At 38.2% G+C, this 15,806-nt stretch overlaps 1 protein-coding gene across 2 annotated transcripts in view; it reads left to right on the top strand.

Annotated features, from left to right (window-relative positions):
* Window positions 1-11,334, top strand: part of TRIM34 (tripartite motif containing 34) — a 19,787-nt gene extending 8,453 nt beyond the window's left edge. For both annotated transcript variants that reach the window (XM_017887312.1, XM_017887311.1), the window contains exons 3-8: window positions 989-1,084; window positions 1,810-2,040; window positions 8,097-8,119; window positions 9,345-9,445; window positions 9,750-9,776; window positions 10,080-11,334. In XM_017887312.1, the coding sequence (XP_017742801.1) occupies window positions 989-1,084; window positions 1,810-2,040; window positions 8,097-8,119; window positions 9,345-9,445; window positions 9,750-9,776; window positions 10,080-10,645 (1,044 nt within the window). In that variant the 3' untranslated portion in view covers window positions 10,646-11,334. The remainder of the gene's footprint in view (window positions 1-988; window positions 1,085-1,809; window positions 2,041-8,096; window positions 8,120-9,344; window positions 9,446-9,749; window positions 9,777-10,079) is intronic.
* The last annotated feature ends 4,472 nt before the right edge of the window (window positions 11,335-15,806 follow it).

Raw genomic sequence — 15,806 nt, 5'->3', positions numbered from 1 at the left:
TATGAGCAATAAAGGTTTTTAATCACCTGGGTGCAGGCGGACTAAGTCAGAAAAAGGAGCCACCCCTTTTCATCCTTCTTTACCCCTTGTGGAATCATAATTCTGAGTCCCTTGATCATCTCCATGTATATCTTTCACCCTGTGCTCAGCTTCCAATGCCCAGGGTACATTCCTGCGTATTCCTTTGGTTTACATAACAGATGATCCTAGAGTACAGTCTCTTAGCCAAGAGTGAGAGATTTTTGTTTTGTTTTTTCCTTTTTCATTGTATAGGTGATAAATTCCTTCCTAAGTTAGCTCTCTTGCTTCTCTAAGCAGGATAATTGCTCAGGAACATTGTGGACTGAACGAGGAAAGAGCATTGATAAGAGGAAAGGACTTTCCTTTCTGCAGGGTAAATACTTACTCTAAGGAAAGAGAGAATCAGGCTACTCCTCTTGAGGGGTATTGATTTTCTTTTCTTTTTCTTTCTTTCTTTTTTTTTTTTTCTGTTGTTGTTGAGACGGAGTCTCGCTCTGTCGCCCAGGCTGGAGTGCAGTGGCCAGATCTCAGCTCACTGCAAGCTCCGCCTCCCGGGTTTACGCCATTCTCCTGCCTCAGCCTCTGGAGTAGCTGGGACTACAGGCGCCCGCCACCTCGCCCGGCTAGTTTTTTTTTTTGTATTTTAGTAGAGACGGGGTTTCACCGTGTTAGCCAGGATGGTCTCGATCTCCTGACCTCGTGATCCGCCCGTCTCGGCCTCCCAAAGTGCTGGGATTACAGGCTTGAGCCACCGCGCCCGGCCGAGGGGTATTGATTTTCATCACAATGAATAAACAATACATTCATCTCCTCAAATTTTTCCCCATGTCATAGATTCTAATCACCAGCTTCACAGTTTCTGTAAATTGCTTTTTTTCTGGGATCAACTTGATTTTTTCTCTGTTGTCCTCTATCCAGATACTGAGAAAGCTCATAGCTTGACTCTAGTGTGATTCCCTTCTCATAGGAGAAACTCCAGGCAGTCCTCAAGAGGCTGAAGAAGGAGGAACAGGAAGCTGAGAAGCTAGAAGCTGACATTAGAGAAGAGAAAACTTCCTGGAAGGCAAGAGGAGATTCTGAAGGATTTCTGAGACAGGAAGCTTGACAGGACCTTAATCCGAGGAGGCCTCATCCTTTTATTCCTTGACATTGCATGAGTCCTGAAGCTATCTGATTAGTTCTCTTCTCTGTCCTGTCCCTGTTGGGGGTGGAGGCTAGAAAGTGGACATGTTACAATTACACACACATACTGGAACTAAGCACAAAGATGGACTCTATGATGAGGAAGGCTAGCAAATACTGTGTTCCATTGCTCTTTTCCTGTGAGGCTCTACTACTTCTGGTGGAATACACCATATAAAGGACTACAGTTTTCCTCAAGATTCAAGTTAGGAGTGTGGTAAGGCAGGCAGTCATGAATATCCAGGAAAGTGGTCTAGAAGCTAAGCCTTATGTTTTACATTTTGTCTGAGGGTTAGCCTAGATAAGACAGTTTGAGGTCATTGTTTTGGCAAGGACTGAAAGGAAAATAGTAGGAAAAAATAGCTTCCCTCTAAGTACCTCTATTGCTTCTACTCCTTGCTGATTTGAACTCCCTGAAAAAAAAAAAACATATCTATATATAGATAATATAGGTATATATATATACAGATATACAGATAATATAAATACACACACACATATGTGTCTGTGTGTGTGTGTGTATTTCCCTACTGGCTCCTAATCCCTTGCACAATAGGCCCTTAGCCTGACAAACTTATTACATCTCTCTCTTGTCCATCCTTGCAGTATCAGGTACAAACTGAGAGACAAAGGATACAAACAGAATTTGATCAGCTTAGAAGCATCCTAAATAGTGAGGAGCAGAGAGAGCTGCAAAGATTGGAAGAAGAGGAAAAGAAGAGGCTGGATAAGTTTGCAGAGGCTGAGGATGAGCTAATTCAGCAGAAGCAGTTGGTGAGAGAGCTAATCTCAGATGTGGAGTGTCGGAGTCAGTGGTCAGCAATGGAGCTGCTACAGGTAAGAAGGTTCACTCAATCTGAGATTCTGGGAACACAGTTCCCTTCTGTGTCCTTGCATTCTCATGCTGGTGGTGACACTAAGGGGTTTCTTTGGCCTTGCGGTGCTGCCTTGTCATCCATTCTAGATGTCATGCACATGAATGACATTTTTATTAATTTATGAAGTAAGGGAATATATTTTACCTTGCAGAGAAGATCCATGATATCTAGTTATAGCCTCTAGGCCCCTGTTATATGTGATCTAGTGTCGGGCATTCACCAGACTTCTCTTTACTCGGATTAGTCACAGGTAAACACATGGATTTTCAGGTTTAAGAGCATACACATTTAAGGAATGTGTTCTATTTAAGTTTAAAATATGCTTATTTGTTATTGTAAATGTTCCCTGTTAATTTTTTTTTTTTTTTTTTTTTTTTTTTTTTTTTTTTTTTGAGGCGGAGTCTTGCTCTGTCGCCCAGGCTGGAGCGCAGTAGCATGATCTCGACTCACTGCAAGCTCCGCCTCCCGGGTTCATGCCATTCTCCTGCCTAGCCTCCCAAGTAGCTGGGACTACAAGTGCCCGCCACCATGCCTGGCTAACTTTTTTTGTATTTTTAGTAGAGATGGGGTTTCACCGTGCTAGCCAGTATGGTCTTGATCTCCTGACCTCATGATCCGCCCACCTCGGCCTCCCAAAGTGCTGGGATTACAGGCCTGAGCCACCGTGCCCAGCCCCCTGTCAATTTTTTTAAAACATAAAGTGATAGAATATTGAGCCTTTTGGGGAGACAGATGGACAAATTTATATAGACAGACAGTGCTTTCCTTTCTTTGCTGAATTTCCAAATATTTCCTTTTTAAGATTTGGAACGAAGCAGCAGAGTAACTGATTTTCATTTGTTGAATTGTTTCCTTTGTCTCTGGTGCTTATATCCCAGCTTTTAAAATTCCTTTTCCTTTTGTCTTCTTTTCTTGTTTAAATTTCAGATTACTCTGGAACAGAAGTTTCTAAACATATTTTACACTCATTAGTATGGCTATAATTTAAAAAGATGGACAATACCAAGTGTTGGGGAAGATGTGAAGAAATTGAAACCTTCTTGAATTGCTCGTAGAGATGTAAAATAGTAAAGCTACTTAGAAAAACTGCTTGGCAGTTGCTCAGAAACGTAAAGAGAGTTCTCATGTGGCCTAGCCGTTCCATTCCTACCTATATACCTAGAAGAACTGAATACATATATCTGTGCATAAACTTATATATGAAAGTTCACAGCAGTATTGTTCAAAAATAAAAACAACTCAAATCTCCTTAACTGATGAATGAATAAGCAAAATGTGTTATATCCAAACAATGTAATATTGTTTAGCTATGAAAAATAATGAATTAATAATACATGCTATGACATGGATGCACCTTGAAAACATTATAAATGAAAGAAAGCAAGCACAAAGTTCTTTTTTTGTATGATTCCATTTATATGAAAGTCTGTAAGTAGCAAATCCATAATATAGAAACTAGATTAGTGGGCCAGGGCTCTGGGGAAGAATTAATAGGAAGTAATTGCTAATTAGTGGACAATTTCTATTTGTAGAGATGAAAATGATCTGGATTTACTGTGCAACAATGGTTGCACTACATTGTGAATATATTAAAACCTGTTAAATTGTGCACTGTAAAGGGCAAATCTTATGGTATTTGAACTACATCTCAGTAAAAACAAAAGCAAAAAGGTTCCATAGGCCCTTTTTTATGGTTCTTCCTTAAGCTCTTCACAATCCTTTGAATCGCCACCTTCACAAAAGAACAGTGTTTATGTCATTTGTCCACACATTTGTCCCATTTAAGTCAGTCTTAGTTGCTATTTGGTCACTTGGAATTTAAAAATTATTGGTAGATCAAAAACTATAAATACTGTGGGATTAACATTTCACATCTAGATGTTAGCTTCAGAGAATGGCAAATGGAAAACTAAGGAACTTATTCTTTTGTGTGAGTAGGGACTTTGGCTATTCCTTTCAATATGTTAAGATATATGCTGTTGTATTTGTGGTATTTCCCCTCCACAGTCCTGTCTCCTGAGAGTCCCTGTAACAGCTTTCTTTCTATATGGATTCTTATGATGGTGATTGGGATGGATGGTGTTATCATATATCCATTGTTTGTTTGCTGGAGGGACTGATGTTCTTTGCATAAGAGCTACATTCAACACTTACTGCCGAAGAATGATCTAGACAGAAAGATGCTAAACTTGAAAATTGATGCAAAAGTTAGATGAGATTTTAGGTTATTTCCCTTATAAAAGAGATACTTTGATTTTAATGCTTTCTGTAATAGTTTTATTATATTTGACCATTTTATTTTGAAAGAATGGAATGGTAGGTAGCTAAATGAGGGAATGAAGATGATAGTTATTATTTTAAAAACTTTTTTTCAGATTTTTTAAAATTTTAGATTCAGGGGCACATGTACAGGTTTCTTATCAGGGTCTATTGCACAATGCTAGGGTTTGGGCTACATGGTACTCATTATTTTTGTCTTGTCAATATCCATTCCCCGTTTTTCTGGTAACAACACCTGGAATTACTCTTGAAAGGAAGACTAACATGTCTATTTCTATCCTTGTACTTGTTTAGACCTGAGAAAATCAGCACTATCGAGGACGAATGAGTTAATTATGTGTAAATCAGTGTATCCAATCCTTACGTCCCTACCAGCCACACTGTGATAATTTTTTTTTTTTTTTTTTTTTTTTTTTAAAGACAGAGTCTCGCTTTCTCGCCTAGGCTGGAGTGCAGTGGCACGATCTCTGCTCACTGCAAGCTCCGCCTCCTGGGTTCACGCCATTCTCCTGCCTCAGCCTCCTGGGTAGCTGGGACTACAGGCGCCTGCCACCACGCCTGGCTAATTTTTTGTATTTTAGTAGAGATGGGGTTTCACTGTGTTAGCCAGGATGGTCTCGATCTCCTGACCTCATGATCCGCCCGCCTCAGCCTCCCAAAGTGATGGGATTACAGGCCTGAGCCACCATACCCGGCCACTGTGGTTATTTTAAGTTGGGCATCTGACCCAATCCTGAATGCTTATGGGTGACAAAACTGTACTGTCATTACAGTGAAGAGAAGTTGTCCTTTTTAGCAGAAAATAATACCAGTGAAGATAATTCAAATAAAAAGATTCAAGTTGCTATCAATTAAAATCTGAGAATACAGTCAAAATATAGGGAAGAAATGAGAATTAATAGGCACAGAGAGGCCAGAATTTTGACAGAGGTTTGAGCTTCCAGAGCCATCTGTGACTAAAATAATACCTCTCTGGCCACAACCCTTACTTTCTTCCCAGTTAAGGCAATTTTAGTTGTTGAACAACAAAACTATACTAATAAAGAGAGCAAACCCATTTATTTGGTTGTACAGCAGCTGGTGTCATGAAAGAGTAAGGCCAAATATATTGGTACATCTTGCTCAAAACAAATTAACCCATAATGGTGATGATGGGGGAATACAGATGACTAGCAGAAGTTAAGGATGGACTGCCTTGATAAAATGTTTTAGTGTCTGGGCCAGGGACTGAGTGAATATTGATACCATTTTGACAATAGGGCATAAGAAAGGAAGCATGGTTGGTGAATAGCTTATGTTTTAGATATTCTTGGTTACTGGTGCCCGTTTTTTCTTCTTTGTGGAATGTAGTATTGTACCTGTACAAAATGAAGTCTAGCTGCTTTTTCTCATGGTCCAATAATGAGAGGCAGACAGACTTGGAAAAGAAGCGGATTTATTTTTTCAACTGGTTACAGAGAGAAGGTTGGAGTAACTTATCAGACCAACTCAGAGTTACAAGATTTTTTTCTGGAGCTTATATACATTTTAAGCTCTATGCCTTCATGTGGGAGTGCACCTACAAGCAGGAGTGTTTTATTCTTTAACTAGGGTTTGAAGTCTAGAGAGTTTTCTCTAGAATCTTGGAAAGTTTCTTAATCTTAAATGGGCCCTGGTACAAGGTGTATGTGTAAGAATGCTTTTATTATTCGATCAGACTTTAGGGTATGAGAAAACCCAGGCAGGGTCTTTAAAGGCTTTGTTTTCACATTTCAGCCCTGGTACTCAGGCACCAGCTTTTCCAATTCTTTAATGTTTAACTTATGCATTCATCAAAATTATAGTAAAGGGATAAGGGAAACTGATTGTTCTGGTTGCTGATCACACCTGACCTGCCACAGTATTATAGAAACATGATTACAGATAAAAGACAATGATTAGATATGTAAAGGCTGACAAAAAACAGCATCTATATGTGAGCTAAAATTAAGATTGGAGGCTGGGTGCAGTGGCTCACACCTATAATCCCAGCACTTTGGGAGACTGAGGTGGGTGGGTCATGAGGTCAGGAGATCGAGACCATTCTGGCTAACCTGGTGAAACCCCGTCTCTACTAAAAATACAAAAAAATTAACTGGGCATGGTGACATGTGCCTGTAGTCCCAGGTACTTGGGAGGCTGAGGCAGGAGAATCACTTGAACCAAGGAAGTGGAGGTTGCAGTAAGCCGAGGTCGCACTACTGCACTCCAACCTGGGTGACAGAGTGAGACTCCATCTCAAAAAAAAAAAAAAAGATTGGAAGAGGTTACGTATAGGTGGTGGATAGAGTAGGACTTTTCTGTCTGTACATAAAACCATGTCATCTGTAAAAAGAGATAGATTTACTACTTTCTTTCCAATATAGATGCTTTTTAAAAAATTAGTTTTTATTGGTACTTAATAAGTATATATATTTATGGGGTACATAGATTTTGACATAGGTGTATACAATGCATAATAATTACATCAGTCCATCAGGGTAAATGAGGTATCCATCACCTCAAGCATTTATCATTTCTTTGTGTTACCAACATTCAGATTATACTATTTTAATTATTTTAAATGCATAATAAATTATTTTTGACTATAGTCACCCTGTTGTGGTATCAAATACTAAATCTTATTCATTCTATCTAATTGCCAACATAGAGCCTTTTATTTCTTTTCTGTGACTAACTGCCCTGACTAGAACCTCCAATACCATGTTAAATAGAAGCAGTGAGAGCAGACATCCTTGTCTTTTCTGATCTTTGGGAAAAAGCATTCAGGTTTTCACCACAAAGTATGATGTTAGCTGTAGGTTTTTCATAGATGTGTTTCATCAGGCTGAGGGACCTGTCTTCTATTCCAAGTTTGTTACCATTCCTGTTTTATTTTTTTTTTATGAAAGTGTGCTGAATTTTACTGAATGCTTTTTTTTCATGTCTATTGAGATCATCATGTGGTTTTTATCCTTTATTTTATTAATATGGTATATTACATCAATTGTTTTTTTATGTTGAACCAACCTTGCATTTCTGGGATAAATTCTACTTGGCCATCAGGTATAATCTTTTTGCTGGATTGCCAGATTTGATTTTCTTATATTTTTGTTGAAGAATTTTGTATTTATATTCATAAGAGATATTGGCCTATGGTTTTCTTTTCTTGTGATGTCTTTGGTTCTTTTATCAGGGTTCTTTTATCAGGGTAGGATGAGCCTCATGTAGTGAATTAGGAAATGTTCCCTTCTCTTCTATATTTTTGAAATAATTTATGAAGTTTTGATATTATTTCTTTTTAAACCTTTGGCAGAATTCGCCAGTGAAGCCATCTGGGTAAGGCCTTTTCTCCGTAGGAAGTCTTTGATTTCCAACTTAATATCTTAACATGTTTTAGGCCTATTCATATTTTCTATGTGTTCTTTAATCAATATTGATAGTTTCTGTATTTCTAGGAATTTGTCTATTTCATTTAGATTATCTAATTTGTTGGCATACAGTTGTTCATCATTTTTATAATCCTTTTAATTTCCATAAGGTCAGTGGTAATATCCCATCTTTCATTCCCGATTTTTTTTTTCTTGGTGTATCTAGCTAAACATTTGCCAATTTTGTTGACATTTTCATATAACTCACTTCTGATTTTTCCATTTTTTTTCTATTGTTCTTCTTTCTTTCATTAGTCTTACACCAGTCTTTATACACTTTGACTCATGTTTTCTCTTTTCTTTCTAGGACATGAGTGGAATCATGAAATGGTGCGTATGGGTGGCCAGGAGTGGTGCTTGTGAGTTATAAAGAAGTGTTTGTAGCTATTAGAGTTATTTGGTGGTCAATCAGAACAAAAAAACCTCCCAGAGCAGTAAAATTTGGATGTAACTTTATCTTAAATTGCTGGTCCCAGATGAGTATTTGAGTGTTCCATAACTACTGAGAATGGACTCGATCCTATAGTAGTAAATTCAGTGATTGAAGTTCAGAGCTACAGCCAGAAAGGATATTACGGATGAGAGCTTTTACTGTCAGACTTCTGTGACTTCACTTGTTTAATTCATCCTCTGTCCCTGCATCCAGCCCTGGATCTTTTATTTTATATGTGTCTGTCATATCACATGGAGGGCCTTGTCAAATCCTAAAATAGGGCATGGAGACAGCTCCTTTATATTTACTTTGCTTACTTAGAAATAGAAGGTACCAGATCATTATGCAAGGTTCTCTTTAGATTTCCAAAAGCAGACTTGAGCCTCAGGATGGTAGCTTTGACTCCAGTGACGATAATTAATCTCTGCCTGTTCACACACTTTAGAAGCTCCTACGGAAAAGTGTAGTCCTTGTTCCTTATGTTGACCGTTGCCAACCTACTTGGAAACATCAAGTTTCTTACAAACACATAAAATTCTAACATTTTTACTTAGGTGGTCATAACTTCTCCTTTGCCAAGTGTTCATGTTTCCCAGAGAATCCGAAATCTCAAATATGGGCCATCCCACTGGAGTTCAGGCTTTGAACTAGGGCACAGGCTCACAAGATTTCCCTACAGAGCCCCACATCACAGTCAGGATCTACAGTGCAGAATACTACATCTCTGGCCCCTCCCAGAAGACCCACTGAGATGCAGTGAGTTTTGCACATATCACTTACCATTTCTACAGGTAGCAAAGTATTTTCCTATGCATTGTTTTATCCAATTTTTTATTATTTCCATTAGAGATCAAAGGAGGGTTTAATTATTTTATTTTTAAGGAAGAAACTGTACTTTCAAGAAATGAAGACCTTCCCAAGGCCACCCAGAGGATAAGAGGGAAAGTAGACACAGTCACATTTCTTCTGGATCCAGGGTCAGGCTCTCCCTTCTCCCCCTCCTCAGGCTGAGGGAGAAGGATTCAAGTGCATCAGTGATGTGAAGGAGATGAAACCAGTGATGTGGGAGGGATGGACACAGGATGAAAGATGTGGGGGTCAGACAATTTTTGTCATCCCTAGGAGTGAGATCTGGAGGCTGAAAAAGCCAAAAAAGGTTTCCAAGAAACTGAAGACTGTATTCCGTGCTCCAGATCTGAGTAGGATGCTGCAAATGTTTAGAGGTGAGGAGAAGCAAAGACTGTGGATGTGGGATTGTTGTGGTGTCAGGCAATAAACTGTCTAGGTGGGATAACTTAAAATTGAGGACAGAGAGAGGAGGAAGGTCAGAAAAAAAGCAATATTCTGTGATGAAGAGGATGCATTTACATGTAAGGAAAAATGGCTAGGTCTTTAGTTTATCTTTTAATTCACTAGCTCACAGCTTCAAGGTATTCCCTTCCCCTGTCCCTACTCCAAAGAATATATAGGTATCAGTGCTTACTCCTTTGTTTCTAATCAGCATCACTGAATCTTTTATTATTTCAGAACTGACAGCTGTCCAGTGCTACTGGGGTAAGAAAAAGTTACCGTCTTTAAATAACTGTTCCAATTACCTTCCAGAAGTTTATGGTTTCAATGATATCTTCTGATCTTAGCCTCATGCATTCTTAGCACCTCCCAAAACATTTGCCTAATGCATTTCTCCAGTGTTTTACCCCTCCCACAATTCATCAATGCAAGTTTTTCAGTCACCTCCCAAGTTCCTTCATCACAATGTCACTAGATAAACTACTCCATATCTGTCACCTAGTCATATATATCACATAGTTGATTATATTCATATACATATATATACACTTTTTTTTTTTCTTGCAGTGGATGTCACACTGAATTCAGTCAACCTAAATTTGAATCTTGTCCTTTCAGAAGATCAGAGACAAGTGATGTCTGTGCCAATTTGGCCTTTTCAGTGTTATAATTATGGTGTTTTGGGATCCCAATATTTCTTCTCTGGGAAACATTACTGGGAAGTGGATGTGTCCAAGAAAACTGCCTGGATCTTGGGAGTATACTGTAGAACATATTCCCACAATATAAAGTATGTTGTTAGAAGATGTGCAAATCATCAAAATGTTTACTCCAAATACAGACCTTTATTTGGCTACTGGGTTATAGGGTTACAGAATAAATGTAAGTATAGTGCCTTTGAGGAGTCTTTGTCCTCTGATCCCGAAGTTTTGACTCTCTCCATGGCTGTGCCTCCCTGCCGTGTTGGGGTTTTCCTAGACTATGAAGCAGGTATTGTCTCATTTTTCAATGTCACAAGCCATGGCTCCCTCATTTACAAGTTCTCTAAATGTTGCTTTTCTCAGCCTGTTTATCCATATTTCAATCCTTGGAACTGTCCAGCTCCCATGACGCTATGCCCACCAAGCTCTTGAATTTTCTCATTTCTTCACCTACAACTCTTTGTCTTGACTTATCTCCTGCAACTGACTCATCTGCAACATTCAGACCATTGCTTCCTTGTGGTTTCCCTTCTTTAGAACTTCTACTCATCTTTGAGATGTACAGTATATTTGGCTTGAGTTATGAGAGATGCTTATTTATTCATTTACTCTTTTTCATATTTTCAGAGAAAGTTACCTAATCCTTCCTAAAGACACAGTAGTATTGGTATAACATCTTTGCCTTCCCATTTGTCTGTATTTCGCTTTACCACTGATGTGAAGAGGCCCAAAGCCTGTTAGCCACCATCCATGCTACCTAGGTAGTCCATAGGAACCACCCCCATGACCACCACCAACATCAACTAAAGGTTCTTGGAGGGTATGTCAGTGTTTTGCTCAGGATATCCCAGATACATCAAGGAATCAAGGAGAGGAAAATACGAGCAATATGTGTATTCAGAGTGAAGATTTTATGTCCAGAGTATTTGAGCTCAAACCCTGTCTCTTGTTTTCTAATCATGATGAATACTTTCTCAGTTTCTTTTTCCTGAAATATAAATTGGGATTTAAGACTGTACTTAACTATTAAAATCATTGTGTAAAACTAAGTGTCGCTGAATGTAATGCACCAATTTAGTGTCTGGAACATAATAAATATTTGCTCTCATGATTACTAAAAAGTGTGAGCTGTGGTAATGTCCTGTGCAATAGTTTTGTCACCTTCAGAGGAATAGTAGTTGATTTTACTGAAGTCTCATTTTTCAAGTTCCCAGACTCCACTGTCAAGACCACTCCAATTTTAGTTTTGTTTTATAGAACTTTTTATGCTGAGAGTAGGACTCTTCTTTTCTTTTAATTGTACATATTTAAGATATATATATACTATTATGTTTTGATATATAATTTCATGGTAAAGTGATTACTACAGCCAAGTAAATTAATACATCCACTATATCATATAGTTACTGTGTGTGGGAGGGGGGTGGTGGTAAGTGCATTTAAAATCTACTTTCTTAGTAAATTCCCAGTATACAATACAATGTTAACGATAATCCTTGATATAGTTGGAATTTTTGTCCTTCCCAAATCTCATGTTGAAATGTAATCCCCAATGTTGGAGGTGGGGCCTGGTGGGAGGTGATTGGATCATGGAGGGCCTAGCACCCATGGTAATTAATACATTCTTGCTGTGAGTTCATGGGAGATCTGGTTATTTAAGAGTATGGCACTTCATCCTCTCTCTCTGTTGTTCCCACTCTTGCCAGTGATGTTCCTGCTCCTGCTAATGTTAGAATAGAAAAGTGATTATATTTGACAAAAAAAAAAAAATTAAGTTAGTACAACAATAAAAAAGTGTGATAGGCTGGGCACCTTGGCTTGTGCCAGTAATCCCAACCAGGCACTTTGGGATCCCAGCCAGCACTTTGGGAGGCCGAGATGAGAGGGTTACCTGAGGTCAGGAGTTCAAGACCAGCCTGGCCAAAATGGCAAAACCCTGTCTCTACTAAAAATACAAAAATTAGCCGGACATGGTGGTGAGCCCCTGTAATCCCAGCTACTTGGGAGGCTGAGGCATGAGAATCGCTTGAACCTGGGAGGTGGTGATTACAGTGAGCCGAGATTTCACCACTGTACCCCAGCCTGGGCAACAAGAGCAAAACTCTGTCTCAAACAAAAAAAAAGTGTGAAAAAAGTGGTTTGTTGTAGATCACCAAAAAATTATGAAACATTGTTATACAATTCAATGCTAAGTTTTAAATCTCTGTAAAATGAATAGGTTAAAATTAACAACCTTACAATCAGGAAGAAGCAGAAAATTTCATAGAACCACAATAATAAAATGGTGTAAAAATTATAAAATTATATGTGTTCAAGTGCATAGAATGAGAGTACTTTTAAAGGGGGTCAGTTCTACAATCAGGGAGAAAAAAAGACAGCCCTACCTTTCCTTCTTCAGAAGAGAGTGGGGACAGAGGAGACTTGATGAGGGTCAAGTCTAGGAAAAACTTCACTTTTACTCCTTGTATGTTGATTCTCTAGATACATTCCCACCTGTTCTTTGCCCTGATGATGGGACTTTTACCCATGCTCTCTCACATCAAACCGTAGTCTTTCTGGTAAAAAAAAAAAAATATATATATAATATATAACTATATATATATATATAGTATATATTATATAATATAATGTATATATATAACATATGTATATTAATATGTGTATGTATTTATAATATGTGTGTAATTTATAATTATATAAATACATAATACATATAAATACATGTGTATAATACATATAAATAGATTATCTATGTATAATACATATAAATGTATACATTTTAATATACATGTATATTATATAAATATACATATACACACACACACACATATCCACAAATACACCAACCACCCTCATATTTCTTCCCAGAATTCCAACCAGAGGCACAGCTTATCTGGAAATATCATCTTACCACAGTAGCACCGGATGTCCACTCAGAAATGATAAAAATTCATAACATTGACTATTTGCAAAGGAGTCAGCACTGATGTCAATATTTTCTCCAGAATAGAGGAAGTGGAGGGCACTATGGTAGGGCAATGAATTTGTGAATAATAGCATGAAACAGTCTCTTGGCTATTCCCCATCAAATATGACCACATCATCAGCACACAACGTCCTTCCTCCCTTATCTCTTCCATCTACACCTAGAAACTGCTCTCTTCCCTATCTAGCACCTGCTACCACTAGACTACTGTAGATCTAGTTGTTCTAGCTCTTCTCACCTTTACACAGTTGAAGCATTCCTCTTAGACGAGAAGCTCAACACACTTCCCTTTATTCTGTGGGAAACGTTTTTAGCTTAAGTCAAATTCTCACTCCCACGAATGAAAATAAAATTGACTCCTGAACCTCTGACTTTGTAACCCTCGACACCACTGATTTCTTATCATTTCATCCCATTGATGTACTTGAACTCTGTTCCCTGAGAAGGGAGATGGCAGACTCTTGACCCTAGAGCCAGACAAAATGTACTCATGTCCCTTACTCTGTATGACAATGGGACAGTTTTAAACTCTCAGAAGCACTGTTTCTTTCTTCCAAAATGAAATAATTAATCTCTCCCTCTCTGCCTTCCTAAGCTCATAGGACATGAAAAAATAATGGATTATAAAACATACAAAAAAAAATTTGATGCCTTCAAAAAAGATTTAATGTGTGAAAACATCATTGCTATGGATGTGGGTTACCAGAAAGATGGTTAGAAAGTGAGTTTGCAGAACCTGGCTCCTGGGTGTTTGAGACATACCAGGAGAGGAATCCTGTCTGGAGAGGCCTAAGACCTTCAAAGCCTATTTCCACCAGAGAAGTGCTCTGAGGTTCCAAGTTTTTTGGGAAAAATTACCAATACTTGGCAAAGGAGATTTTATGAATACCAAACTAATAGTGGTCTGAATTTCCTGTGTTCAGAAAAGCTCTATATTGTCAGGTAGGTGTACAATTTTGGACACAAAGATGTCACCTTTTCATACTCTTGTAAAGTATCTGACTGAGATGAATCAATTGTTTACACCAAGAAAAAAATATTATTCCAGAAATGCATATGTCTTTTTTGAAATCTAAATAGAACCACAAGGAAGGATCTGTTCTCTTCTATACCCACAAGAAAAATATAAATATGTAGGAGTTGTCCAGATGAACAATTTGGGGTGCTTGGCAGACAAAGATGTAATTCTCTTATAGCAAATGAGATACCATTTCTTTTTTTTTTTTTTGAGACAAAGTCTCACTCTGTTACCCAAGCTGGAGTTCAGTGGTGCGAGCTTGGCTCACTGCAACCTCCACCTCCCAGGTTCCAACAATTCTCCTGCCTCAACCTCCTGAGTAGCTAGGATTACAGGTACACACCACGATGCCCGGCTAATTTTTGTATTTTTAGTAGAGAGGGGATTTCACTACGTTGGACAGGCTGGTTTTGAACTCCTGACCTCGTGATCCACCCGCCTCAGCCTCCCAAAGTGCTGGGATTACAGGTGTGAGCCACCGCGCCTGGCCAAGACACCTATTAAATACAAAATCAGAGCTAGATGGAGGTAATGAAATGGTGATGTCACAGGGGTCTGATACTGCAACACCTTATCCCTAATACCACTATTGATCCACACACTCTGTGACTCTCCACCACCCAAATTTTATACCATAGAATGCAATTTATTCTCAATAGTTTTAGAACACTCAAACCCTGAATTGTGACCAGAAATTTGCAATAATATTATATCTAAATTCCCTGTCCTGGGAGATGTTTTATTCTGATTGAACCCCAGGCAATTCTAATGGCTACACATCTTTTCTCACAACACAAAAGAACAATCTCTGTTCTCCCACATATACCACTTTATGATGCCATCCACATTCTTGGAAGAAGAAAGAAAACATAAATTAAGAAATAACAGCTTCTCCTCACATACAAGGCTTCATCACATTTCCCCCAGTCCCTGAGGTGCTGAGAATGGAGATAGGCCCAGTGTGAAAGCCAAAAAAAATCAGCGTAAGACCCAGAGCAATCATTCCAGTAGAGTCATGTGAGGCTGTCAAGTTCTCTAAAAGGTAGAAACAGCTTTCATCCTTGTAGAAGAGGCTTTTGGTATCTGCAGATGGGACATGCTTATAAGGAAAAGAATATATCTACAATTACTTTTCTCCAAACGTATATGACTCCTCATGAAGTGATTTAAAATTTTAAACAATTAGTGTTTCTTTGATTTATTCAACAAATTTGCAAAATTATTTGTCAGGTGTTATGCCAGGATTCAAAGAATCAAAAATAAATAAAAAGTTGTCCTCAAGAAGTTTACATGGCTTTTGCTGAGAGTATAAGCAAGCAAGTGTACTAAACAAGTATAGGTGTTTGTTTCTGAAGCCCCTCTCTTCATTTTAGATATAAACTGTAACTGACCTCATTCCTTTCCTCAAGATCAACATATACATATCTGTACTTGATTTCCGACTCTCTATTTTTACTCAGTTTTCACTGAAATGCAATTTAATATATTCAGTAGCGAAGGAGCCACAAGGACCAGCAATTCAGAATGTCTATTATGTAACACCAACCACACCGTTTTCTTTTTTTTTTTTTAATATTTTATTTTATTTT

The sequence above is a fragment of the Rhinopithecus bieti genome, unplaced genomic scaffold (assembly GCF_001698545.2).
Source record: "Rhinopithecus bieti isolate Rb0 unplaced genomic scaffold, ASM169854v2 scaffold_17182, whole genome shotgun sequence".
Lineage (NCBI taxonomy): Eukaryota > Metazoa > Chordata > Mammalia > Primates > Cercopithecidae > Rhinopithecus > Rhinopithecus bieti.
This window is presented reverse-complemented; position numbering and strand designations above follow the sequence as displayed.